General features: G+C 50.2%; 1 protein-coding gene across 2 annotated transcripts; it reads left to right on the top strand.

The window, feature by feature from the left end:
• Positions 1-27,320, top strand: PIK3CD (phosphatidylinositol-4,5-bisphosphate 3-kinase catalytic subunit delta). 2 transcript variants are annotated; one of them, XM_064678516.1, is made up of 24 exons: positions 1-66; positions 7,301-7,374; positions 7,738-7,901; positions 8,536-8,764; positions 9,138-9,367; positions 10,184-10,363; positions 10,961-11,110; positions 11,410-11,499; positions 12,208-12,429; positions 15,486-15,582; positions 15,968-16,098; positions 16,973-17,032; positions 17,221-17,388; positions 17,853-17,974; positions 18,111-18,254; positions 18,932-19,031; positions 19,611-19,789; positions 19,983-20,092; positions 20,708-20,786; positions 21,042-21,209; positions 21,917-22,040; positions 22,828-22,973; positions 23,212-23,344; positions 23,840-24,294. In XM_064678516.1, the coding sequence occupies exons 3-24, from the start codon at positions 7,761-7,763 to the stop codon at positions 23,975-23,977; spliced, it is 3,141 nt and encodes a 1,046-aa protein (XP_064534586.1). In that variant the 5' UTR covers positions 1-66; positions 7,301-7,374; positions 7,738-7,760; the 3' UTR covers positions 23,978-24,294. The 2 variants fall into 2 exon arrangements, with proteins under 2 accessions (XP_064534586.1, XP_064534585.1); XM_064678515.1 differs by lacking the exon at positions 1-66 and adding an exon at positions 493-581 and having other exon boundaries at positions 23,840-27,320.
• The last annotated feature ends 138 nt before the right edge of the window (positions 27,321-27,458 follow it).

Genomic DNA, 27,458 nt, shown 5'->3' on the forward strand with positions numbered 1-27,458 from the left:
ACTGAGGTTGTCAAAGGAGGGCTTTCCAGGGAAGGAGTGAATCCCAAACCATTTCACATCTGCTGTGTGAGTAGTTTTACGCGTACATGCGTGTTGAGGACCTGCCCTGGTTGCTGTGCTGTCGCGCAGCCCCCGCAGCCCCCGCAGCCGCTCCCCGTGACAGCGAGTGCGGTTCGGGGACACGGCTCTGCGGCAGGAGGGTGGCAGCCATGTCACGCTCCGGACACTCTCGGGGCTCGGCTGCCGGGCTCGATCCCTCCCGCCGCATTCCCCGCGGGTCCCCTCCCGCTGCCCGCCCCGCTGGGGAGCGGCTCTGGGGGCACTGAGCGCTGCGGGACCCGCGCCGGGCTCACCCCGCGCCAGCGCATCCCCGGCGCGGAGCGGGGCCGGAGCGGCCCCCGCACGGCCCTGCGGGGGTTCCGGGGTGCGGGGGGGCCGGGGCGGACCCGGTGGGCGGCCCTTTCGCAGCCGGTGCCCGACGCCCCTTTGCAGGCGGTGCCGGGGCGGTGCCGGCGGCGGGGCCGGGCCGGGAGCGCGGGAGCGCCCGGGAGCCCCCGGGGACCCCCCGGGCACCAGCGCAGGTGAGCTCCGGGATGGGGATGGGGATGGGGATGAGGGGAGTGGGGCCGCGGTGCCCCCGCCCGCCGCGGCCCCGGGGGTCTCCCGGTGCTGGGGGGGCTCCGCCGGGCCGGCTGCGGCAAATCCCGGCTCTGCCCGGGCTCCTTTAGCGAACGGCGTTGTTCTTCAGGGGAAAAAAAGCGCTTCTGCTTTATGGAAATTTGGGCTTTCCGAACCCGGCGAGCTGCGGGTGGTGCGCGGGTTTGAGCTGCTTGAGGGTCGCCCTTGGCGCCGTGTCCCCCCCTCCCAGGAGCGCTGTGGCGGTGGCAGCGATTGCTCGGTGTCACGGTGGGTGGGTGGGTGGATGGATGGATGGATGGATGGATGGATGGCTGTTTTGGCCAGTGGTCCACCCCACGGGGAGGTGGTGAGCTCTTGCCCTGCTGTGGTGTCTGCCAGGCCTTTACCGGTGAGGTTTGGACTCATGGCACCTTGTCACCACAATTGTCACTCCCGGGTTTGGGGAGTGGCAACATCTGGTCGTCCAGCCCTTCCCTGAAGCAGGAGTTCAGTTGCTCATAGCCGTGTGTGTTTCTGCTGTGGGCTGGATTGTGTTTTTGGCAGGGCATGAGGAAGTCTCTTAAGAGCTCTCTGGAGAGAGTCTCTTAACACCCAAACACAGTGTGCTGCATGTGCCCGAGATGGGAACCTAAAAGTAAAGAAAGTTGAATGTCGTGGTAGAGGTCATTAGAAATGCATGACTTAGTTTTGTTTTCATCAACAAGATGCACCTGGGGGGTTTCTGGCATTGCCCACTCATGGGAGCAGTTGAAAAAGCCTAATTTCAGCAACCTCTTCAGCTGGAAGCTTTTATTTGTCACGACTTCCTCCAACTCCCAGACTCTGCCCGCATGAGCAGTAATAGCAAGAGTGCAAGGGTGCCACAAACACTTTGCCAGCATTTAAGGGTTACAACATCCTTCATGAGCTATAGGTTGTACTTGAGCATGTGAGAAAGCTGAAACACGTAGGAGTTCGTTGTTTGAAGTTGTGCATCAAACAGTTGTCAGGGTTGGAAAAGGAACTTTACACGCTGTTGCTTTTCAAACTCTTGCTTTAACCACTAAATATACTGTTTCCTACTAGATAGTTCCTCAGGCAATACTGTGAGCTTGCCTAAAAGTTGGTTGGAAGTTTCCACCAGAGCAAGATTCTCGAGTCTCCCATCAGATGCTTTTCTCACTCCGTGATGTTCCTCTGTCTCTCTCTGGTGATACTGGTTTTCATCCCAGGATGAGGTGTGGCTCTACATCTCCTTTTCTCTTAAGTTGCTTTACCTGAGCTCCCTTTCCCTCCCTCTGGCTGTTCCGTCTGGTTGGATCTAAGGTTCTGCTGAGCTTGGACAATGGCACATTGCTCTGAGGCTCTTTCTGGAGCTGGGAGCCCCGGGAACTGCAGCCTGTTGTTATCACCACGTGTCCATTCTGCTTTCCTGTCTCTGCAGTGACAACCCCTTCCATCATCAGCCCTGCACACAAACAAGGTTAGCTCCAGTTCAGATCACATTAGTGTACTTCTGCTTCCCATTACTTTTCCCCATGAGCCTGTTTTGTAGGAGTGTGTGTGTGTCTAAGGCGGGCATTGAGTAATATAAGAGCTCAAAGTAAAGAAGCCTTTATTTCATAAAGGGAAGGGCACAAGCCAAGGGAGTCTTTGGATCCAGCGGTTGTGTAAAGCTTGATCTTTGTAGTTTCCCTATAGCCAGAACACTTCCATGGAAGGTGGGAAAATCCATGGCTCTCCAGTGAGATCTTGATGCACAGAAGATGCTGATTTTTGGGACTTAAGTGCTGTTTTTTATCAGCCCTTCTGGTAGGGAAGAGGATGCTCTGTAGTGTCTCAGAGGCCTGAAGAGTTGGGGGGGGTGTTGTCATCCCTTGCCCAGGTATCCTGGGTAGAGTCCATGGTACATCCACATCAGTCTATTTGTTTATGTAATTAAAAGTGATTAATCAGGGGCTTAGAAATCTGATAAAAGGCATCATCAAACCAATGTAACTATGTGTCTGCCATGTAGAGCTGGATGAACAATGAACTGCTGCTGAAAGAATGAATGAATCAGTGCAGGGGATTGTGTGGCAGGATATGAGAGATCAATGCACAAACAGAAGCTGATAATCTGAAAAAAACCCTTTATTTGATTTTTATATTTCAGAGAGGTAGAAGTCATATTACAGTAAACCAAATAAAGGAGATTAGAACATTTTAAACTAGGATTAGAGGAAGCAAACCCTGGAGGTACAGAAGCTAATGCCTTTGATTTTAGGGGTTGTTCAGTGTTTGAATGCTTCTCCACACCTTTTCAAGGGGTCCCAGTTTTTCCCCACCCAGTTCACGAGCCGAGTCTTGCACTTGTGTGTGTGCTGAAGGAGGAACCAGAGACAGACAGAGCTCTGGTGCAACTCGGGACTGTGCTGAAGCTGCAACACTGTCACAGGAACTGAAGGAGAGCAGTGATGGCCTGATGGCACAGTTGGGACACAGATCTGCATTTTACAGGAAGAATAATAGAAGTTAATACATCTGTATTTCACAGGAAGATTAGTGGAAGTTGTAAAGGAAATACCTCTGTGACAGGAGAGCAAAAATCTATCTTACTAATGCCAGTTGTGCCAAAGGGAAGCAGCTACACATGTTTTTTTCTGTGTGATTAAGTGACTGGCACTGGGGGTGAGTCCCCTGCAAGGCTGGAGTCCCCCACGTGCAGGAAGAGTTTGACACACTTACCTGCTGCAGGGCTGTTCCCGGTCTGTCCTGGGGGGTGGGAATTTGTGGGTTAATTTTACAATGCAGAGTGGACTTGTTTCAACTTGTGACCCCGACCAGAGGATCAAGACCTGGCTTAGAACACTTGCAGAACACTCACAGAAAGCTCGGGGTCGGTTCAGACCTGCCAGGTGCCCATTGACTGTGTGGCAAAGACGTGTGGAACACGTGTGCACACCAGAATTCCCGTGGCCCCTTCCCCCAGCAGAGCTGATGCCAGCAGAGAAAGGGCCTTCCTGCTGTATCCCACACAGCACCACCACCTGCTCGTTTCTTATAAAACTCAGGAGGTGTTTTGGTGGTCCTGGGGTTCAGTAATTTTGCGATTTGTTGGTGGGTGTCGGAGCTCCCGTGCCCGCCCGCGCAGCCTCGCGGGGCTTTGGGCAGCGCTGCTCCCTGGTGATCCTGCCAGCCACTGCTGGCCCTGTGCTGTGAACACCAGAGCTGTGTGGTTGACAGACTTCACAAGGGGAAATTTGTGTTAGTGTGCTTTATGGCAACATGCCAGAAATACTGGCTGGGTAGTCTCAGGTGTGTCTGTTACGCTCTGCATAAATTTACTTTTACCTGCAAATATGCCTCAGGTGTGTTCCCTCCTGTCACTGATGTCTTGCCTATATTTTCTACATGAAATTTAGTAAAACTGGGGGTTTATTTCTGTCCTAGCAGGTTAGTCATTGCCTAGTCCCATGTGCACATCAGCTCTGCCTTGGCCAGCTCTCCTCTATGGTAAAGACACACATTTGTTACCTTTACACTAATTACTGCAAGGGGAAACCTCAAGGAGGGCAAAGCAGCCTGTAGCTTTCCTGCAGCAAAGTGAATAATGAATTGAGGCAAAGGGAACAGAGGAAGTTGTGGACTTGCCTTCATCTGAAAAGTGGAATTTTGTCTCATGATTATTTTCCTCCACCTCTTTTTCTGCCCAGTGGTGAAGAGGACTGGGCATTGTATGATGGGTTTGTTGCACCTGGGACTCTAAGGAAGTGATTAGTACCAATGGGTGCCTCTTCCCTGGTTGCTCCCCTGGGAAGTGACTCCACACCTCAGAATTAATGAGGGATTATGGAGCAATTGGCCACTACTGGGAGACTTTGCTGCTGCTGTGCTGCTCTGAGCCAGAGGCAGGGGTCAGTGTGGAATGGCTCCACGTGGATTTCATCCCTAGTTTCCTGGCAAAGTCTGTCTTGCACAGTTTTTTAACTTTTGCCTTACAAAAATATTCCACATAGCAGAAATACCTGTGAAAAGGGGGAGTGCACTTGAATTGTCCAGGAACTGTGGGGAACAACTCTGTGTTTGGACTCATGGGAATCTCCTGCTGGGCACGTGCTCCATGCTCTGGGGCCTGTGTCGGGTGACAGGGAGCACTTCCCTTCCTCTGACAGGGTCTGAGAGGTCCAAAGAGATGCTGTGCCTGCAGCTGGAGAGCTGCTTGAGAGCTCTCAGGAGAGTTTGAGAGCTTGAGAGTTTATCATCAGCCCGAGAGCGGCAGCTGTGAGAGCCCCACAGCTCGGTGGGCACAGCCTGTCCCACAGCAGGGCCCTCCCCTGGCCTTGTGCCTGGCCGTGCCTCTCATTTTCACAGCCAGTTCCCATCCACTGGGCTTCCTTCTGGTGGAAAATGCAGCCCTGCACCTGCCCTGCACCCCAAACCCAGCGTTTGAGGGCTGTGGGAGATGTGGCCGGCGGGGGGGGAAGATCTGTCGTAGGAAGATGTGGGTGGGGGAATGTGGAAGTATTCTAGCAAGAAAATGCTTTGGGGTTTATTGCAGCAGGAAGAGTGAGAACTGGGGGTGTCTTACCGTAGATTGTGGGTGGCTGCAGCCCAGCGTTGACAAGCAGGGGTCTTTGGTAACCTGTGTGCCTGGGGAGGTTGGTTCTGTGGGTTTGCATCCCTCTAAAACACGAAGCTCTGTCTCACCCTGGCTTGCCCTGGCTCTGAGAGATACACAAGTTGTACAGGAAACTACTTTGTCAAGTGTGGGTTGATTAACTTGAACCTCAGGCTACCAGACCTACGGGCCAAAACCCTACCACAGGATGGGATTTCTAAAAATAATCCACTTGTCCACCAGGATGAAAGTCTGAGGTGCTGCTGGGGCTTTAAAAATTGTCAGTTACAATGGAGAATCCTTTGGTTTTTTTAAAGGCTGCTGCAGTGAAAGACAGAGTATATCTCAAAAACAACCCTGACAAAAAGGGGTGATGCTGCTATTCATAAATGGCAAAATGACCCAGAGAAAAGGGAGTTGTAGTTACTTTTACTCAGGAGGTCAAGATAGTGCAAACAAGGTTACAGCCTGGAGAATTCTGTTCCATTTCCCAAGGCAAAAGGGAAGGTGGAAGTGAGGTGGTGCAGGAGTACCAATCTATGCAGACCTTGCCTCATGTAATAATTGTCACACTGGGTCAGATCTGAGGTTCAACAAAAAGAGAATTCTGAATTTAGCAGTAGGAAGGGGAGAGTCTTGGTGAATGATGTGTTAGAGATGGTGAAATTCCAGTGTTATTCTTCCTGTGGTATATCCACTCCAGGATACGGAAAAACCCTTCTACATCCCTCTAAATCAGTGAGCTGGGAAAGATGAGGTATTGAACTTGAACTTGACATTTTAGTGTTCATTGCTTGGGCAGGCACCTCGTATCCAGTGGGATGTGGTGACAGGTAGAAATGCTCAGCAGGAGGAAGCAGTTCAGCCACTGCTGTGTCTTCTGTCTCTGCTGGTCACTAGGGTTGTGGTGGTTTGCTGATTTAGGCTGAGGCAGCAGATATGCCAGAAACTTGCTGATTTTATTGTTAATGAGCAGCAAACAAGGCCAGCTTGTTTTTCTTTATTCAAACTTTGAACCTTGCCTCCTCCCCCTTTTTGTGCCCTCCCTCTCCAGGCACATTCAGGGTGGTTTTTGCGGTCTCCCTATCCGGTGGCTGTGTGATACAGCCTGTGCACTGAGGAAGCAGGACAGATAAAACATAGCTCATGTTTCTGGGAATCCTGACCTCAGTGCTGACAGGGAAGTGGTGTGCTCTCCCAGGACCTGGCAGATAAGATGCTGCTGGGCTCCTTGTCGTGCTGAGGCACAGGGCTGGCTCGGGAGGAGCTGCCAGCAGGACCCCATGGTTTGGGGGACCCGAATCTCCAGCAGCACATTGCTCAGCCTCTCCCAAAGTTTCCACACTGGCAGCTGCAAAGCCGTATTTTGAGTTGTGAATGAGCAAATTTTGTGCTGGTTTTATGGGCTGAGGGTAAGTGCTCAGGGCAGGAGGCTGAAACCTTGGGTATGGAGCATCTTCCAGGCTGTACCACTGGGATGTTCCTCTGCTGACCTGGTGGAAAACCCTGGTAAGTGAGAGGGAATTGAGGTGAGCTGGTTCCTCTGCTGAGGTGTTTGGAGAGAATTAGTTAGAGCCACCTCCCTGTCTCCTGCTGGGAGCCAATTCCACCAGTCCCAGTCTCCCCCAGCATGCGGGGACACCACATTCTGCTGCTTGTCATCTGTGCAGGAAACTGGAGTTTTATTGCTGGAGTATTTTGCTTGTGGGAAATGGGATGGAGTGTGAGGGTGTCTCTGACTTTGGTCTTACGTGTCTTTGAGAGAGGAAATGTCCAACTGGCTTCTGGTGAATGCCTTTTGTTTCATCCTGTGTTTGAAAGCAGCAGTTTGTACCTGAGAGCCTTCAGATTCTTGTTCTCCTCTTTGCATTCCTTGGGTGTACTGAGAATAAATTGTAGAGCCCTGCCAAGGGAAAGGCTGCAGATAGAATTAACAAACTTATTTAGGTTGCCTCAGCCCTGAACTTCATCTTTCTGATGCTTGTAGAGGGAGGGGATATACAGCAGAGTAATATTTGTTTGTGTGTATAAAAATCCATGCATACTTGGAACCAGCAACAACTCTCTTTCTCCCTCTTGCAGGCTGGAACTGAGCTCTGGAAAAACAAAGTGGAGCTTGGAGTATGTGGCCTGAGGATTGCCTTACACAGCCAGGGGTAGGGACTCACTGTTTCTCTTGGCTGCTTGGTCGTAGATGAGCTGTTGGGACAAGTGCCTTTGTTCTCAAGTAAAGACAATTCTTTTGTTTCATCCTCAAATGCACATGTAGATGTTAATCCCAGTCTAGAAGGGATTAAGAGAGGGTTACACTGAGATAGAAGCAAATGCAGTAGTTACATGTGGCTTAAAGACACTGGATTGGGAAGTTGACTGAAGTCCATGTTTTCCTGAGCTATGAGGCTGTGCTGACCTTCCTTTCTTTGGGTTATTTTTCACTTTAGCTCTCAACAAAACCCAGCACAGAATTGAGCAGACAGTATGTGGTCAACAGCAACAGGCTATTTTCCCTTTTCTTGCAGGTGGTAGCTGAGCAGTGAGCAGGATGCCCCCAGGCATTTACTGCCCTACGGAATTTTGGTCCAAGGGGGAAAACCAGAACATCCAGGTGGACTTTCTGCTGCCCACAGGAATATACTTAAACCTCTGTGTGCCCTGCAATGCCAGCTTGGGCACCATCAAGCAGGTAACAGCCTTGTTCCAGCTGCTAGGTAACAGGTTTGTGTCACAGCCAGAGGCCCATCTGCTCCAGAGGTTTGTCTATAGCAGACACTTAGGATGAGAGTAAAAAATCAGATATGAACAATCACGTGGGAGTGCTGTCCCCTGGGAGAGGAGGATCTTTGGGAACTGGGTAGTCTTGACAAGATGTGAGAAAAGCTCTTGGCTCTTGTCATAGATTTCATGTTACTGGGGGCAAGGTACTTATCCCAGTTTTGCTTCCAGTGTGAGTAATTCCTCTGTTTCACAGGGTCACAGTCACAGGTGCTTTCTGTGAGGATCAGGTGGGGGTTATTTAAACACTCAGGTTGAGGGATTTACCTTGCCTGAAACAAACGGCAAGAAAAGGAAATCAGTTAAAGGCACTTGAAAATAAACCCACAGAGCAGTTCAGCACGAGCTGGGAGTCACCAGAGTGGGAAGCAGCCTGGGGTTGCAGGTCCAGGAGTGCTGGGAGGAGGCTGGGCTGTGCATTGCCTTTCCTAAGTGGTGTATCCTGGGAGAGTGAGGGCGTGGGTGACAGCGGAGGTCGGAACCGACCCGCAGAGCTGCAGCTGTGGCAGCGCAGGGAGGGCTCACTGTGCTGTTGTCTGGCCCAGGTGGTGTGGAAGCATGCCCAGTATGAGCCCCTGTACCACATGCTCAGTGACCCCGAGGCCTATGTGTTCACCTGCATCAACCAGACGGCCGAGCAGCAGGAGCTGGAGGACGAGCAGCGGCGGCTCTGCGACATCCAGCCCTTCCTGCCCGTGCTGCGCCTCGTGGCCCGGGAAGGGGACAGGGTCAAGAAGGTCATTAACTCCCAGATCAGCCTGCTCATTGGGAAAGGTCAGTTCCCCCCTCATCAGTCGGGGGCTGCAGATGGGACTGCTCCTGTCCCAGACTCCTTGGGGCAGTGCTGGAGCCCTGCTCGTGCGGGAGGGGGGATCAGCAGGTTTGATCTCCAGTGGGTCTGGCGAGGGAACAGTGGGAGTGCAGACCCAAGCCGGGGGATCCCTCCTGCTGGATGAGGGCTGGGGTAGTTGAGTCAATAGTAAATCATAAATAAATGATCGCTGGTAGCTTGGCTGACTCTTCTCCTCTTGGCCACATATTAAGCATGTGTTCAGGAAGACTCTTTCACAGACACTTGAGTAAAAGGCTCATTTCCCCCCTTGGCTGCAGATGCTCATTTTGCCTTTCCCCCTTGCTCTCCACTCAGGTTTGCACGAGTTCGACTCCGTTCAGGATCCAGAGGTGAATGATTTCCGCACCAAAATGTGCCAGTTCTGTGAGGAGAGAGCAGCAAAGAGGCAGCAGCTCAGCTGGGCAGCCTGGATGGAGTACAACTTCCCCTTGCAGCTGGAGCCCATGGCCAAGGGCTTTGGGACTGGCTCTCTACAAACCCCCACCAAGAACATTTTCGTCAACATCAAGTTCCAGTCTGGAGGGGTAAAGCACAAACTTTTCTGTGCCAGTGTTTGGTGGTTTGTGCTTTCCCTTTGGGACCCTTTGGGCATTTGGAGACAGAATAATGTCTGTGTGGACAGTGTTTCCATGTGTTCATCTTCATTCTCCAGATTCCTCTGCCCGTGGAGATGGTTGGGAGGGAGACTCTGAGCCTCCAACCAAGGGAGCTGTTCCCCTTCCTGAACATGCCTTGGGTGTACTGGTTATCTGGTAGCTGAGGTTGCTGCATGTTAATGGGGTGGAAATGTTTTGGTTTTGGGTAGGAGAGGAGCACAAAATCATTCACATGCCTTTCCTTTGGAAGCTCATGGGTCTGCTCAGCTCCTGCTCAGCACACACTGCTTACAGGCACCAGCCTGTGTTGCCTGTGGGCCCCTGGTATTGCCTGCTACTCCTAATTAATGTTATTTTTGCATGTTGTGCCCGGGCATGAAGCAGGAGCCATGCCCAGGGAGAAGTGCCTTCCAGAGCAGTGTGTTTGAGCGTGGTGACCCTTCCACCCTGTGCCTTGCTGCTGGAGTGACAGTGGGAAGGTTTTTAATGACTGGCAACCACGTGAGCTGGTGATTCTGCTTAAACTGGGCTTGAAGTTCCTGATTTCCAGCCTCATGCTTGCGCTGCTGAAACATTCTCCCGCCCAGTTTGGCAAACATCCCTACTGGTTGGCTGATGTCTGTGTGATTCCAGCTCCCTGTCCTTCTCCTTGTTGTCCTCAACAGGAGGGCTGTTACCTGTGTGTATGCTGCCTCAGCCCTGTGCTGGTGTCTGACGGCCTGTGCTGTGTTGTTGGGGTTGCAGGAGAGCTTCACCTTCCAGATCTCCCCGAAGGAGTTCCCCATCACGCTGATGAGCTATGCCATCAAGAAGCAGGCGACTGTGTTCCGCCACGAGACGGTGCAGAAGCCAGAGGATTACACCCTGCAGGTGAACGGGAAGTGGGAATATCTCTACGGGAACTACCCCCTGTACCAGTTCCAGGTGAGCCTCGTGTCTTGCTTTATCAAAGAATCTGTTCCCTCGTGGCCTCCTCTTGCTGGGGGCATGGATTGAGGCATGTTAGCAAGGAGACAATGCTGTTTACAGGAGTGCAGCACATCAGTGACAGGACCTGGGTGCTATTCAGGGCAAGGGGTACTTCTGGCAACTTAACAGGTCCTTATGTTTTTGGGGGCCAGTGATCTTAGCCTGTCTCTGGGTGCCAAGTGCTGTGTAAATACATTTATAGACCGTGGTTCTGGAAGTATTTGCTTGCTTGCCTGGTGGGCTGGGGCTTCTCTTCCTGAAAGCTGGGCAAGTAATCCTGTAAGCTGTGTTGTCCTGGCAGGGCAAACTCCTCTTGGGAGTGCTGAACCCTTCTCAGTGTTTTCCCTTAATGCAGCCATTTGAGTGCACTGATGAAATGCCAGCTGTGAAAGGCACTTCATATTCTCAGCTCTGGCAACACGAGCCCAGGCTCATGAAGCAAGAGGACATAAATTAGAACTGAAGTTTGATTGTTGCTGTGTCCTCTCCTGGCTCCTTCAGCCAGCTGTGGTTTGTGTGATGGCTCTGACCCCCCTGCCTCTGTCTCTGCAGTACATCCGCAGCTGCCTGCACCGAGGGCTGACCCCCCACCTGACCATGGTCCACTGCTCTGCCATCATTGCCATGAGGGACGAGCAGACCAACTGCATTGCCAGCCCCCCAAAGATGGCTCCCAAGCCTCCCCCGCTCCCCAAGAAAAAGGTAAAAAGGGGACAGTGGTCTGTGGGGTCCCCTCAGCTTGTCTGTAGATGGAGGTGCTGACCTGGGCTGGGAACAGCAGCTGGTTCTCCCTCCTCTCTCAGGATGAGTCCCTCGCAAGGGTCTCAGAGGTGGGAATTTCCAGGCAGCCTTCCAGCCCCCTCCACAGCTTCCCTGGTTGTCCCAGGCTTCATGTCCTTTCCTGTGGGAGCAAAAATCATGTGATGGGAGCTGAGTTCTGGTGCTGGCTTGAGAGGTCCTTGTTCCATTTATTTCTGATCAGAACCCTTTTCTCTTTCCAGCCAAACTATGGTTCTCTCTGGTCCTTAGAGCAGCCTTTCTACATCGAGCTGGTGCAAGGCAGCAAGGTCAATGCAGATGAGAGGATGAAGGTGGGTACTGACTCACTCTGGGGTTTTGTACTTGGGCTTTTCCCGTCACATCTGTCTTGTCTGTGTGGTGAGGGCAGCAGTGGCTGCAAGTGTGATCTCACCTGATCCTCTGTGGTGCTTCATCCAGCCTTTGGGCAGGTTCTGAGCTGCAGCACGGCAGGAAGGGGAAGGGAACTGGCCAGGCAGAAGCCCAGCCTTAGAAACACTGCCCTGCCAAAGCTTCTGCACAGCCAAGCAGAGCTGCTGCCCTGTGGTGATGGCATCTTGCAGTGGTGTGGAGGGACAGGGAAGCTGCAAAGAGCAGAGGAGGGGAAGTGCAGCTCTGAGAAGGGAATGATGGGAGAGGTGGTGGCTGGCAAAGTGAAGGCAGAAAGCAGGATGCAGCAGGCCCTGGGATATGTAGGGTGCTTGCCATGAAGGGGGAGCAGGGGAATGGCTGCCTTTTGGGAAAGGAAGCAAATAGGGCAGGAATATATCACGTTATACAATGTGCAAGTCTGCATTAAGTAAGAAGATAACAATGCCCTTCCTGAAGCTGAGTGAAGATAAAGACTAAAGAACTGAATGTTTCAATGATTTGGGAAAGAGGCAGGAGCAGGACATCCTGTTCAGGGTGCCCAGTTCCACTCCTCTCCTAATCGTGTGTCTTCAGCAAACAAGGCAATTCCCCACGGGTTCATGGTGTTCCCTTATTTCTCCTTCCCTCAGCTGGTGGTGCAGGCAGGGCTGTTCCACGGCAACGAGATGCTGTGCAAGACAGTGTCCAGCTCAGAAGTGAATGTGTGCTCAGAGCCCGTGTGGAAGCAGAGGCTGGACTTCGACATCAACATCTGTGACCTTCCCCGCATGGCCCGGCTCTGCTTCGCCCTCTACGCCGTCATCGAGAAGGCCAAGAAGGCACGTTCCACCAAGAAGAAGTCCAAGAAAGCTGTAAGTAAAGCCAGTGTGGGGCTGAGCCAGGCTTGCCAGGGCTGGAGGGCAGAGGACACCGCTCTGAACCAAGGGCCCTCCGCTCTCAGGAGGCTTTCTATTAATAAAAGGGCTTACAGAGTAACGGCCAACTTCTCCAACAGGAACGGGAAGCTGAGGAGTGGCTGCCTGTTGGGAAGGTTGTTTAAGTGTCATTTCTCCTCTAGAAAGGCCATTAAGAAACATGCCCAGCATCTGACTGCACTTAAAGAGGAATCACTTGTGGTGGTGGTGTCTCCGTTTCACTGCTCTGCAACTTCCTTGTTTGGTAGTTGAGGTTAAACCATCGTCTGTGTTGCATTTTCTTTCTAATAAGGTCTTTCCTGCAAACCCCCTGTGGAGCAAATTAGCAGCTAGGAAGGGGGAATACACCGAGGAATGTAAACACTGGTTATGGCAAAGCTAGAGGTAAAATGAAAGTGCAGGTTCTTCAAGGTTACTGTTGTTCAGGTGTAGCAAACTGAGGATGGAAAGTGTTAAATCACTTTGGAAGCTCTTGATGTGAGCTTCTTTAACTGGAGAGGTAGGGATATTCCTCACTTTCCTCACCTCTGCTCCAAAACTTCTAGCCTATTAATGGTTCAGTAACTAGATCCAAGTGCAGCCTGTAACTGAATTCCAGGTTTCCCAGAGTTGTAACTTAAGCTCACGGCCTCGAGCTCTTTGTATGTGAGAATTTTCTTTATGAGCAGCAAATGCACTTGTTCCTCTGCAAATTATTGTTTGTGTGGCCACAAAAACACCGTTTTCATGCCCTGGAGAGAGGGTTAGTCCTGCCATCCTTACTAGAGTGCAGAGAAATGAGGGGCTGGCTGACAAATGTGACCGGGGAAGATGTTGGTTGCAGTTCTGCTCCCTCCCTTTCTCTGCTGGGAGGTTCACTGGGCTTTGTTGGGCTGACATCAGTGGGGTTCTCAGGGTTACTGTGCAGTCATGTCTGGGAGCAGCAGACAACTCATGAATCCTGCTTGTGGGGACCAATCTCTGGGTTGGAAACTTCAGACTGGAAATGTTTTGAGGACGGGACCAGGATCAACCTTTTTATTGTTGTTTTTTGTTATTTTAGAATAGCAGAGTCCCAGCTCCTGCTGGAGGCTTTTGTTGGACAGAAGATCTGATTCATCCACAGGCTGGATGTTTGTGACCGCTCTGGAATAATATTCAGTTTTGAAGCAGTCAGAAGGAAATCTCACTGTTCTGATTGGCAAGACAAACCCAGTCTGGGTAGCTGAGTTGTTAAAAGGATCTTAACGAGGTGGATGCATTCTGATGAGCTTTTAGTTTAAAATCACCTTTACTGGAGCTGAGCTCTGCACAAAAGGATTTTTCCACACGTTGAGCTGCAGCTCTGGGTGAGGTGCTCAGAAATCATTTAAAATGATTGGTAGGAGTAGGTTACAGCCAGAGTGCACCCTGATTTTTTTCTTCATTTTGTTTTTTTGATTATTAATCTTTTTCCTCACCCAGAGTTAATGCCATGCATGTTGTTTTCTCTGCAGACTGAGCAGAGCAGATAGGTGGGACTAAGTCATTTACTACCACAAAAACAGGCGTGTTTTCAGGCTGACTGAATGAGTCACAGGGTTAATGTCACCCAGAGGGTTGGCTTTCAGTGTTTCTCTAAATCATGCAGGAGATGTCTGAATTTAGAATGCTGAATCCTTGTTTTGCTGGGCCTTATATCCGCCAGGAATCTTGCCTTGTGTTTTGGCAGGCTCTGAGCTGTGGTTTGCTGCCATTTACTCTGTCAGAAAAGGTTATTGCTGGTGTTTTGTTTGGCTTTTCCCCGTGATCTAGGAGCTGATGTCTCAAAGGGGATTTTGCTGAAGATACTTAGTGTAATCAAATCAGCTCCAGGGTTTGTGAGAGGCCGCTGGGAAGTGATTCATTTTGTCACCTTAGAGGGAAGGGGGGACTCTGTCACCTCCACCAAGCCTGTGGTGGCCTTGGGGATAAGCCTGCTGAGCCCTCTAGAAGGCCCCAGTGGAAGGAGACGTGTCACTGTGGCTCCCTTCACACACGATGCTCTTTGTGGGTGGGTCTCAGCAGAGTTTTTGCCACGTAACCCCTTTTCCAGTTGGTTTCTGTGCTCGAGCCTTGGTGTGCTCTGAGCTCCGAGTGCTGGTGGTGCTGAGGCCGTGCTATGAGGTAAAGTGTTCCATCTGGGGGACCTGACTGCAGGAAAGCTTAGGTCACTTGTGGAGTATGTGTCTGGCCTGCTCTGGGGGAGGGAGCTGGGCTGAGCAGGGAGACAGGTTCTTTGTCTTGGCCGTGTCCCAGTCCCGTCACTTGCTGGAGTCTCCCTCCTCCAAAATGAACCTGGCTTGGGCTTGTGGGTTTTATTTTGGGGGTGTGGTGGGGGATTGGCAGCATAAAGTTTGATTCCTACAGATAGTGTTCATTCTCGTACAAAGGAGCCAAGCCTTTTTTCCCCAATTATGAGCTATTTCTAGCATTCTTAGCCCAGTTTTCTGCAGTCATGTGAATTCCGTGTTCCCTGTTACAACATTAAGGTTCTTCTCCCTCCCCCCACACTGTGAAATATAGGAAATACCTCACAGCTCCTTCAAATACCATTGAGTGTAGAGTAACAAGGCCTTACTGGAAACTTTGAGGTTCTTTAGTTATAAAAAGTATCAGGTGATGAATTTTTAGCCATATTTGTGGGGGGTGTTTGGTGCCATTCAGCGCTACACAAAAGACCTCAGTTTTTGGCAAATACCTGAATTTGATATCATCTTGTACTTTTAGAGAACTTAAAAGTTAGGCAGACAGGATGGCTCCCTGGTACAATTTTTTACAGAAACTCTTTGATGAGGGGGTCCCCACACACTCTTGAATGGGAAGTTCCCTGTCTGCAGGGATTTGCAGACTTGGAAAAGATTGTATAACTTTGGGTTCCTGGACATTGTGAGGCCTTTGGATTGGGATATCTCACTTCCTTGTTAGTTCTTCTCTTCCCTTCACCCCCCTTTAGCAGTTACAGCCCCAAATGAGCTGCTGTCTGTGCCCTGTAGGACTGTCCCATCGCCTGGGTCAATGTCATGCTCTTTGACTACAAGGACCAGCTGAAAACTGGGGAGTGCTGCCTGCACATGTGGTCCTCCTTCCCAGGTATGTCAGGAGATGGAGCTCCTGTCTTGTTTTGCATCTTCACAAAGACAGGGGTGCCCCAGGTCCTGCCTCGCTGTCCAATTCAGACCAGCAGGCCCTGTGTGGTCACTGCTCTGTGCTGTGGTGGCACCCAGAGCCCTGCCAGGGTGAAGGCCTTGTGCTTGGCATTGCACATGTGACACAAGGGGTGGCTACTGACCTGCAGATGTCATGTGCACCTCACCTGGGAGAGGTCAGGGCGATGAAGGAGCTGCTCAGGGCCAGGCAGTGCCCGGTGGCAGAGCTGGGGGCTGGCAGAGCTGGGGGCTGGCAGTGCTCTGTGCTCTGCTTTCTGCACCAAAGCTTCACGTTTGGGTCCAGGGGGTTTATGTGCTTTGCTTTTCAGATGAGAAAGGGGAACTTCTGAACCCCATGGGCACAGTGCAATGCAACCCCAACACTGAGAGTGCAGCAGCCTTGGTCATCTGCTTCCCCTGCGTGGCAGCACATCCCGTGTATTACCCGTCCTTCGAGCAGGTGGGACACTTGGGACAGTTTTTTGGGAGACACAGGAACTCCCTGGCTGTGCTGGGGTGGGAGCATCCAGTGTCACTGTCCCTTGGGCAGTTGGCCACAAGCAGACTTGACAAATAGATATTACTGACTGAAAATGTGACTTTTTCTCTTAACTAACAGACCTTTGGGTGAATAGTTTTCCAAGCTGTGAATTACTGAGGTGAAGTTGCTCTTATAGACAAGAACCTGTTTAAAAAATGGGTTTAACTGAGCTGCCTTTAAACTGCAGGCAGTGTTAAGCTCTGTAGGGAGGAAGAAGAATAAAAGGGGAAATGAGTGAAAACAGGCAGCCTTTCAGCAGAGTGATAATGTGTTGTGTTGGGTGGGGATTTTCCATCTGTCACTGCAACTGGGCAGACAAGTGGAAGAAGAAATGTGCCTGTTACAGGGGAGAAGGGGACTCTGCTCTGCCAGGGCATGCCTGTGTGCTCCCCTCAGTGCAGGGTCTGGCTCAGGGGGTGTAACAGGCTGTGCCAGTGCAGGGGGGGCTCGGGCAGCACTGACTGCTTGGCAAACACTCCTCAGTTCTGAGAATCTGGGATGGGTCGTGTTAGCCTGGAGCTCAGTGACCCAGAGCTCATGAGCTCTCTGGGAGTGCAGACGTGCCCTTTGGGGGGCAAGGACTCATCCTTTCATCCTTGTCACCACCAGGGCAGGGGCAGCATGGGCAAGGGGGGCCCTGCTGAGTCCCTGACCTACACTTGGGCTGTGAGAGGTGTGATTCCCTTCTCCAGAGGTGGCAAGTGACTGACCTCTAACACAGCATAAATCCCTGAAGTGGTGGTGAGCTAGAATCACTGAGCAGTCTTCCTCAGACTCTTTATTTGTGTCCCAGCTGCTGGAGTTGGGGAGGAATGGAGAACCACCCCGAGCTGCACCAGAAGATCCTGAGGAGGTGAGTCTTCTGGTACCACTTTTTCAGCTACGTGCAAACCTGCTTTCATGGATCAAGTCAGACCTTTCCACCTGACCCCACCAGCTTTTTCCACCAAAGTGGGCCATGCCCCAGTCCTACAGGGTCTCTCAGCCTCTGGGTTGAGACTGAGCCCTGTGTGTGCTCTTTCCTGTGATTCCCACGAGCAGAAGCTGCAGCTGAGGGAGATCCTGGAGCGGAGGAGCCACACGGAGCTGTACGAGCACGAGAAGGACCTGGTGTGGAAGATGAGGTACGACATCCGCGACCAGTACCCACAGGCCCTGGCAAAGCTGCTCATCATCACCAAGTGGAACAAGCACGAGGATGTTGCCCAGGTGAGGAGGTTGGGGCTGGCAAGCCAGGACTCCCTTTTTGATGCATCTTTCAGTGCCTGGATTCCTGTGTTGTGCTTGGGGGCCCAGCTTGGCTGGGGATGTTTCAGGGTGCCCCAAAGGAAGGTTTTCTGTTCCCAGCTGAGGTTTGCCTCTGTGGGCTGTCCCAGATTTATTACTAACCAACAAGGTCTTATTTATTCCTTCAAAAAAATGGAGGCAAGGGAAAAAAGATCTGTTTAATTCATGGGAAAAATAGGATCTGGATTGGATATTCTTAAATGACAGTGAGAGACCAGCACTAGGCACCTCAGGGTTTGACCTGGTATTTGCAAACTTGCTGTGAGGCATCTATAAATAGTGACCCACCACAAGGAGCTGCTCTTCCATCAGCAGAATTTCAGATTTATATCCATTGTCATGAAAACCTTGTGCCTCTTTTTTTTTTTTTTTTTTGGCCATTACAGATGATTTCCCTGCTTCAGACCTGGCCAGAGCTGCCTGTCCTGAACGCCTTGGAGCTGCTGGATTTCAGCTTTCCCGACCGTTATGTTGGTTCCTTTGCTATCAACTCACTGAAGAAGCTGACGTAAGTGTGATCCCCAGGGGACAGAGCCCCTTTCTATTCCTGGCCAGGGCTGCTGAGGGGGGCTGTGAACAAGCCTGACAGCCTTGTCTCTGCAGGAAAGATGAGGTTGTCTTTTCTGTTTTCCTTCTGCCAACAGAGATCATGATGTGTTCCAGTACCTGCTGCAGCTCGTCCAGGTGCTCAAGTACGAATCCTACTTAGACTGTGAATTAACCAAGTTCCTGCTGGACAGGGCGTTATCCAACCGCAAGATCGGACACTTCCTCTTCTGGCACCTGAGGTGAAGGGCAAATCTTTTAGGCTTTTTCCCAGCAATTGAGTGAAACCAGCATTCTCTGGTTTCTTTGTTGTGCTGTGGAGTGGGACAGCAGGCCTGGCTGGATGTGGAGCTGACAGGGTGTTTGTTTGCTGTCCCTTAGCTTGTCCCAAAACCCAGAAACTGCTGCTTTTTACCTTGGGCAACTAAGAATTATTTCATAGACTTTCCTGAGCTGGAAGAGACCCACAAGGATCACTGAGTCCAGCTCTCCAAGAGGGGACAATACATTTTTTTGTTCATTTATTTTTGTCTGTTGTAGTTGGTGGAGTTTGGCTTAGGTTCTGTTTTCAGAGTTTTTGTCTATATGTGTATATACACACACACAAGCCCGTGAGCTGGAATTTCCTTTGGACATCCATGGCCACCTGCCAGCTCTGAGCCATAAGCCCTGAACTGTTCTTGCTCCCCAAGTGCCGTTCTCAAAGGAGTGGTTAGTGATTTAGTCACACAGAAAATGTCTCACTCATTGGTTTTCCTCCATCACCTTCTGGGGTTGGGGGCATATTTTTTTTTTTCCTTCCCCATTACACAGAAAGAATCAGCAGCCAGTATTCTGCACCCTCCTGGTGTGGGTATGAATGGGAGGATGAGTCAGTCATGCAGTGAGTCAGCACTGCTGTAACCTCCCTTCTCCCCAGGTCAGAAATGCACGTTCCTGCTGTTTCCCTGAGGTTTGGGCTGATCCTGGAAGCTTATTGCAGAGGCAGCACCCACCACATGAAAGTTTTGATGAAACAGGTAAAAATTGCTTTTAGCCATAAGGTTGACTTCCCTCTTGCTTGGGGCTGGTTCTCAGCTGTTGGCTTTTCCAACTTCACATTATCAGCAACACAAAAAAAGCCTCGTAACTGCTCTGTTGGTTTTGGCACATCCTGTTGGGAGCCTGGAGATCCCCATCACGTGTGAGTTCCCTCATCTCTTACTCACCCACACACCCCCCAAATCACACTGTGTGTCTAGAATGGTTTGAAATCTCAAAGAGCAGTGCTGTTATTAGATAAAGTGGCTGAGTTATCATTTAGTGGGAGCTGGTCACAACTGGCTGATTCAGAGCAGTGCAGTCATTACCTTCCAATGCCTTTGTGCCCAGAGCAGAGTATCCACAGTTAATTATGGATCTCTCTCTCAAGCAGATACTACTAAATTTGTTTTGTTGCAACATGTGAAATTGCTACAAGTTGAAGAGAAAATAAGAGGTGCAACCGAGGTTTCCATTTCACGGGAAAACATTTCCATTCAGGTTTTTTAAACTTCCTCCAGGAATTTCCTATTCATTAACCCTGTTCCAACTCTCCCTTTTTTTTTTTTTTTTTCCAGGGAGAAGCACTCAACAAGATGAAAGCTCTGAATGACTTTGTTAAAGTGAGTTCTCAGAAGGCCACCAAGCCTCAAACCAAGGAGATGATGCATGTGTGCATGAAGCAGGAAACGTACCGTGAAGCACTTTCCCACCTCCAGTCCCCCCTGAACCCCAACATTATCCTCGCCGAAGTTTGGTAAGGAAGGGAACTGCACCTCTTCACCTGTGCTTTGTTTGGCAGTGGAGCCAGGTTTCAGGTTATCCCAAGGTTCTTTCCTCATGGAAGTCCCCACTCCACCAGTGTTTGTAGGTGCTGTTGAACTGGCAGCTTGGATGGCTGCTTTTTTAACAGATGGGAACTCTGATGGTAATATCTTTATTTCCTCTAGTGTGGATCAGTGCACCTTCATGGACTCCAAAATGAAACCTTTATGGATTGTGTTTAATAATGAAGAGACAGGTGGAGGTGGAGTGGGCATTATTTTTAAAAATGGAGATGGTAAGTCTTTATTTAATGGCTCTGAAAACATATCCTTTAGTCTCAAGTATTCACTGTGGTGAGTGAACCTAAATATGGACAATCAAGATGTTGTGGAAATGAGGACCTTTAATGTTTTGAGTTTTTTTGGCACTAATCTGGAAAGATAATAAGCTCCCCTCTATATTTCACCTGCAGCCCTCTTTCCTGTAGATTTTAGTGCAGGGGTGGCTGGATACCCTTGAACAATAAACCTGAACCTGATGTGAGGTGTGAAGGAGCTCCAGCAGTCCGAGCTCTGCAGGGCTGGGGTGGCTGCTGCTCACTGCTGCGTCCAGGCAGATATTTCTGCAGTGCCACACTGACTGCCATGGCAAGAGCTTGGGCAAATTGAAGTAGCCTGTACCTCCCTTAATAAAATCATGGGAGTTAAGGTGTCCGGTGGGGTGGTTTTACACTGTTCCTGCAGCAGCAAACACTGCTCTGTGCTGGTGTTCATTCTGAGCTGGACTAGCAAGTGACAGATGTGGCAAAGGCCCCTCCAGCAGCTCTGCTGCAGGGACAGAACAAGGACCATTTACAGGAGCACTGGAGAGGGGACACTGGGAGGTCCTGATGCCCCTTTTTCCCTGACAGATCTGCGTCAGGACATGCTGACCCTGCAGATGATCCAGCTGATGGACATCCTGTGGAAGCAGGAGGGCCTGGACCTGAGGTGAGTGGTGTGCACACAGTTGTCCTACTGCAGTGATAAATCATGGCTGGTGAGGCTGTTTTTCTCTGCAAGCTCATTTTGCCCCCATCAGATCTGTCTGGTGTGGTGTGAGCAGCTGGGCAGGTCCTGTGGTACTGGGGAACAGAACTGCAGAGGAGAGATGGAGGAGACGTGGCAGCCAAGGGAAAGCTTAAAAGTCAACACCACCCAGTTCTGGGCAGGATTTCAGTGGAAGGGTTTCTTTCATCTCTGCAGGATGACCCCTTATGGCTGCCTCTCCACAGGAGACAAGACTGGGCTGATTGAGGTGGTCATGCACTCGGACACCATCGCCAACATCCAGCTGAACAAGAGCAACATGGTGGCCACGGCAGCTTTCAACAAGGACGCGCTGCTGAACTGGCTCAAGTCCAAGAACCCCGGGTGAGTGGGCTCCCCTTTCCTCATTTTCCCTCAGTTATGCACATTTCCAAGCTGTCCCACAGTGTCTGTGGCTGCTCCCCTGCCTGGCACACCTGAAGGCATCTTGTGGGTCTGTGTGGGTTGGGAGCAGAAATGGAGGCAGCTGGGTTACTGTTGGCAAGCTCGTTGTGATCTTTGGTAGCCTAAGGTAGCATTGCCCCCAGGCTGGATCCAAACCCTGGTCCTGTTACTTTCCCCAGACATACACAGTGTGGTGGCAGCTGGAAAAGGGGCAGGAGGAGTAGTGCCAGAACTGGAAGGTGAAAAGGGAAGGGGCACAACAGCTCTGTAACCTGGGGGTTTACTGGACAGAGAAACAGCAGCAATGCATCAGTGCTGTTCTGGTGCAGCAGGGCCACCAACAGGAGTCACTCTAGGAGCCCTCTTTGTCTTTGGGATCCATGGAGATCTAGAAATGAGGTAATTTAGTTGAGACTAAATAATTTTCGCTGAGATTGTGGCAACAACCTTATTCAGACCCCTTTAATCACAGGCAGTTACTGCAGCTCCTTTCTGTCCAGCAGGGGTGGGAGTCCTGCCTCGGGAGAGCTCTGCAGGAACCCAGACGTGATTCCCTTCCTTTCTCCTGCAGGTTTGCAGGGGGGGAAGCTCTGAAAAGAGCTTTCCAAAGTAAAATTCTCTTTCCATCTCTTCCTTGCCCTCTCTAGGGATGCCTTAGACCAAGCCATCGAGGAGTTCACCCTCTCCTGTGCCGGGTACTGCGTGGCCACGTACGTGCTGGGCATCGGGGACCGGCACAGCGACAACATCATGATCCGGGAGACAGGACAGGTACAGGCACTGCTGGGGGCTGGGACAGGGGCCTGAGAACACTTACTGTGGACAGAGACATCCCAGTGCAGTCCCACCTCCCCTCCAGCCGAGGCAGGCTGGGCCAATGTGTCAGTGAGCAGCTCAGTGTCATCAGGAAGGTAAATCCAGTTGTCTCATCTGAACTGCAGCATTGGTGCCTGGGGCTGCTGGAGTGCCCAGAGCTGCTCTGCACAGGCCCCTCGCTCCCTCAGCCTCCTCAGGGAGCTGATGCTCCCCAGCACAGAGCCTGGGGACTGGGATTTGGGGGTCACAGCCCCTCTGCAAAACTGCCAGGGTGCCCCAGGCTTTGCACAGGAGCCTCCTCCTGTCGCTGCCCGAGGGGTGCAATGACCTCACTGGGCTTGGTATTTAAAAACATACCCAAAGGAGGGGAAAAGAAGCCTCAGCTGAGGGAGTAATATTTTGTAGTGACTTCAAAACAGGACAGTTTCTTTCTGCACTGCCTGGGACTGCAGCCTGCACTGGCAGGTGCCCATGGAAGTGCTCTGCCTCCTTCCACTAGTGACACAGTAAATCAGGTATTTCTTCAGATATATCAAGCACTGAAGAGGCACCTAATCACACTAGAAAGTATCTTGGCAAGTAAACATTGTCTCTTTCCCAAGGAGTGCTAAGGGAGAGGTCATTTTTTCTCCTCCCAAAATCCTCTGGTCACTTCTGCTGAATTCAGTAAATGAAGAGAACTCAACACTGATCAGCTTAAATAGATACTGTTCTAAAAACATTTTTCCTTCTTTATTTTCAGCTGTTCCATATTGATTTTGGTCACTTTTTGGGGAACTTCAAGACTAAATTTGGTATTAATAGAGAACGAGTTCCTTTCATCTTAACCTACGACTTTGTGCATGTCATCCAGCAAGGAAAAACTAACAACAATGAGAAGTTTGAAAGGTGAGTGTTGGGAGTGGAAAACTCACTTCAGTTTTTTTAATCTCTGCATTTTTAGAATTTATTTCCAGCAATATGTAGCCTGTACACATGAAAGTAAATAAATTATTATCTACCCATTGGAGAAGGTGACAGAGCTTGGTATCATCCATGGAGACAGCAGGGTTCAGACTAATCTGTAGCTTTGCTTTATAAACTGGCAGAGTTTGCAGTGTTCACTCCTCTGCCATCTCTCTTTCAGGTTCAGGGGTTACTGTGAGAGAGCCTACATGATCCTGCGGCGCCACGGGCTCCTCTTCCTGCACCTCTTTGCACTGATGAAAGCTGCTGGTCTGCCAGAGCTCAGCTGCTCCAAGGACATCCAGTACCTAAAGGTGAGAGAGGCAGAGCCCAGGCAGGGGGAACACTGAACACCTGATCCTGTGGCTCAGGGAGGAGTCAGTGTGGAAGGTGTATTAGAAGCAGAAAGGAGTAGATGCAGGACATGGGAAATGCCAGGTACTGGTGCTCAGGAAATCACTGGAGGTTCTTCATCCTGAGGGCAGCATGTACCTTCTAGAACCAGTTTGCAGGGAAGGAGACAAAGGCCTTTGGCTGTGTATCATTTCCTGGTCCCAGTTTGCCCCTTAAGTGATAACCACACATCCCTGGCCAGCTGCAGGACAGCACCTTTGTAATCAGCAGAGTGGAATGGAAGTATTTTATTAGTGAAAAACCTCATGCAACTAAAGTAACCATTAAAAAACATTAATGGCTGTTCCTTTCCTACTCCTTTCAATGGGGTAATATCTTAATGAGTACACATCTTACTAGTTGAGCTGCTAATTGCTCACAGTGAGGCCACACTGAATTGTTCCTCTCACCTCCAGGACTCCCTGGCTCTTGGGAAAACCGATGAGGAGGCACTGAAGCACTTCAGGCTAAAGTTCAATGAAGCCCTGCGAGAGAGCTGGAAAACCAAAGTGAACTGGCTGGCACACAACGTGTCCAAGGACAACAGGCAGTAGAGCAGCAGAGCACAGCCCTGGGACAGGGACACAACAGCCACGCTGAGCCCAGCCAGGCAGACAGGCTGGTAAGGAAAGACTGGTGGAAGCTGCAGAGTTGAAGATCCCCCACCTGGATTCCCAGAGATCAGACATTGCTCCATGACTGAAAAACTGCTGGCCTGTCCTCAGCCACACCCCGTGGCTGCTGTAGAGCTTTGGGGGACAAGGGAGAGACGTGAGGCAATAAAATTACTGCGTACAGTGAAAGGTAGGTAGAGGTGCTGTACCCTTAGAACTCATTAAGCTTCAAATACATCTTCTAATGGAAGAGTTGAGGCAGTTGTAACATCCTTCCAGTGTGCTAATGTCTGTATTTATATTTTCTTGAGAATTTAGCTGAACAGAGGACCTCCCCCCCATCCCTGTAACCCATCTTGCAGGTCACCACCATTACAGCTCAGAGGCTTTACCTTCAGCACTGCCCTGTGTCACTGTCCACCAAGGGGGGATCAGTTTAAAGAGCCCTGAAGCTGTCTTGGACAAATGGTTTTACTCTGCATTGTGACAGGATAAAGATACCCACACTGTCATATTGCTTTCTGTCTGCTCCAGAGGCCAAAGTGTTCTCAAACTGAGCTGGAACTCAGCTGTTGCTGGACAAAACTGATGCCACAACAGCAGGTTCAGTGGCCACTGGATCAGGTAGTTTCTTTGCTTTCCCAAGTCAGGCTTTAGTTGAGCCTCAAGCAATTCCTGCATTTATTTTGGTTTTAAGCCTGAAAACAGTAAGACTGCATTTTCCAAATGGGCATGGAATGTTTGTGGCTCCAAGTGCCTCCTGCTGGGGTACATTAGGAGCTGGTTTGCCACCTGGTCTCCCTGTACCATGTGTGTGCAGGGCAGTGCCCCACACCTACACAGTCCCTGGGATCCAACACTCAGCTCCAGAGGCAGCTGGCACAGATGGCACCGCTCTGTGCCCAAGCTGTTGGGCCAGACTGTCCTCCTGTGCAAGGAGTGCCAGGATGAGTGGGTTTAACACTGAAACACTTACAGCAAGTTGCATCTCAACTCCCATCTTGCAAATGTATTCCCTTTTCTTTTCCCCCCTCTTCCTCCTCCCAGCCACAGTCCAGACTCCTGCCCTGCTCTGAGAGCTGCTGGCAAGGGCTGGGGGTCTGGGGGGGCTCAGCTGTGCCGGTGCCTGAATTGGGACACAGTGTCTCCTCCAGCCTCCTCCCCTTCCCATGGCCTCCTCAGCCTCCTTCCCCTCGCCCACACGGTGCTGGGATCAATCCCACAGTTCTGCTGTCACAGCTCTGTCTCCAGGTCATGGCCCCACCAGGAGCAGCTCTGGGTGCTGGGCTTGCCCAGGGACAGGGAGCAGGAGCCACTGCTGGACACAGGAGGGTGGGCAGGACCTGCTTCCTCTGCCAGTTCCTTGGGTCCTTCCTTCCATTTCCTCACACCCTCAGGTTCCTGTGGAGGTACCACCATTCCTGCCCTTTCAAGGAACAGCAAAGTCTAATTCTCAAGACACCCCCAAAGCTGAATCCTGTACTTCACTTGTTTGCCTTTAATTAGGTTCAACAATTTTCTTTTACTCACTGTAAAGTGTTTTTTAAACTCTTTCACTTCTCTCATGTAGGTAAAAATAGAGGCATTGCAGATCCTGGTTCTCAGGTAACAACAGGTACATGTGTTGTCAAATGATGGACTAGACTCTCATAAATTTAGCATTCAAGTCTGCTTTAAAATTCCCACAGAAGCAGCAAGTTCAGGAGACTGAACTGGCCTGTTTAATAAATCTTCCCTTCATGATCTAAATTTGATTTGATTTTTGCACCCAGCACATGGGTGCAAATCATTCCTGACTTTCAGCTGTCAGGTACCCCAGTACTTTAAAATTAAAATTAAAATTAAAAAATACTGCCCTAGAATGGCTGTTTAAGTCCACCTTTTTTGTTTAAGGGGATCAGTTCAAATCTGTCAGCTGTGCAGCTGGCGAAGAGCAAAGTTAACACTGCTTTATAAAACAGTAACTTCTTCTGTAAGAAGAAATAAATAGTAATGCCAGGTTTGGTCAGTGAGGGGAATCTGAAACACCTGGAATAAACCCTTCTCTACCTTTATATCCCAACAGGCACTAGCAGTGTTACAGTTTCTAATCTAAATTGTGGTTTAAAGTACTTACTGTGTCTTTTCATAGAAGATATTAAGCTGTGGGGTCTGTTCTGTTCTGGTTTGTACCTATTCAGACAAACCAAGTTCCCTCTCCAGCACCTGTTGGTAGAAGCAGCAGTTCTGGCCTAGAAAACACTTGATTTTAGTTTTATGTAACTCTTTTCCTGCACCTTCCCAATGATCCTGGGTGTAACTGAAGCAACACTCAAGCTCTGACAGCTGTTTTGGTACTAGAAGGAAATCCTGCAGGATTGAGAGCTCTTTGCAGGCTGATCAGACAGTGAGCACACGCCCTGTGCCTCTGCTCCATTTCAGAGAATAAATATTGCTGTTTCTTTCCTTATTGAACTAATTTACAGAGCAAAAAGTGTGCCCCAGGCAAGGTGAGATGCACTGAACCCACCCCCTGATCAGGTTTGTACGTTCCTGTGGAAGGGAAGACACTACAGTTCTGTGCCTGGAAAAGCAATTCCACAACCTGCTCCTCCAGGAGCCCTCTGATGTGCCTGGTTTCCAGGCTCCCAGCAGGAACCTCAGGCCCTAATCACAGTTTTCCAGCAGTGGCTCCTGTCCCCTGTCCTTCAGTGTGAGAAGTGCAATAAGACAAAGGTGTCTCAGTGTCAGCTGCAGGGACTGGGCAATTCCCCAGGGGTTTCTCCACCCGGCCCAGTTTCACAGAGGTTTCTCAGTCTGGAAACTTGACTTACCCCCAAGAAGTAAAAATCCAGTGAGTCATCACGTGGACCTTCTTCCTTGGACACTCCTGGAAGAGCATCTTTGTTGAAGCTCTGATGGGTCAGCAAAGAGCTTTTGACTCCAAATCCACAAAGCAGCAGCTCCTCACCTGATGATTTTGAGCCAGTGAATTGTACTGAAGATTCAAACTTAAATCACTTGCAAAAATATTCCATTTCACCATAAATAAGTGGCTTCTCCTTTTATAAATATGCTCAGAATGATAGACCTATTTCTATTTATTTAGAGATGTTTCTGTCATTTTTTTTTTAACTCACTCTGTACAAACTGATTGTGCTTATTCTGTTGCCTTTGAAAAAAAGAAGTATTTTTTTAAGCCAAACTGTGGTTCTGCGAAAAGAGAATGTTTACATGTTTAACCTTTCAGTTGCTTTAGGTACATGTTTTGTAAGTAAAAAATAAAAAATATTGATAAATTGTCCACAGATGCTGCCGAGTCTTTCTGTGCTTGAGATCAACGAAAACAAAGACTCCTCCTCCCCCAGCAGAGGCAAATTAACACTCAGTTTATATTATTTGATTCTACTTTGTTCCACTCGGGAAAAAATAAATGCAAACA

The sequence above is a fragment of the Pseudopipra pipra genome, chromosome 22 (assembly GCF_036250125.1).
Source record: "Pseudopipra pipra isolate bDixPip1 chromosome 22, bDixPip1.hap1, whole genome shotgun sequence".
Lineage (NCBI taxonomy): Eukaryota > Metazoa > Chordata > Aves > Passeriformes > Pipridae > Pseudopipra > Pseudopipra pipra.

Coding starts and splice junctions, on each gene's coding strand:
- PIK3CD (XM_064678516.1), top strand. CDS start 7,761: ATGCCCCCAGGCATTTACTGCCCTACGGAATTTTGGTCCAAGGGGGAA. Junction 8,765..9,137: donor CAGCCTGCTCATTGGGAAAG/GTCAGTTCCCCC, acceptor CTCTCCACTCAG/GTTTGCACGAGTTCGACTCC. Junction 15,583..15,967: donor CATGTGGTCCTCCTTCCCAG/GTATGTCAGGAG, acceptor TTTGCTTTTCAG/ATGAGAAAGGGGAACTTCTG.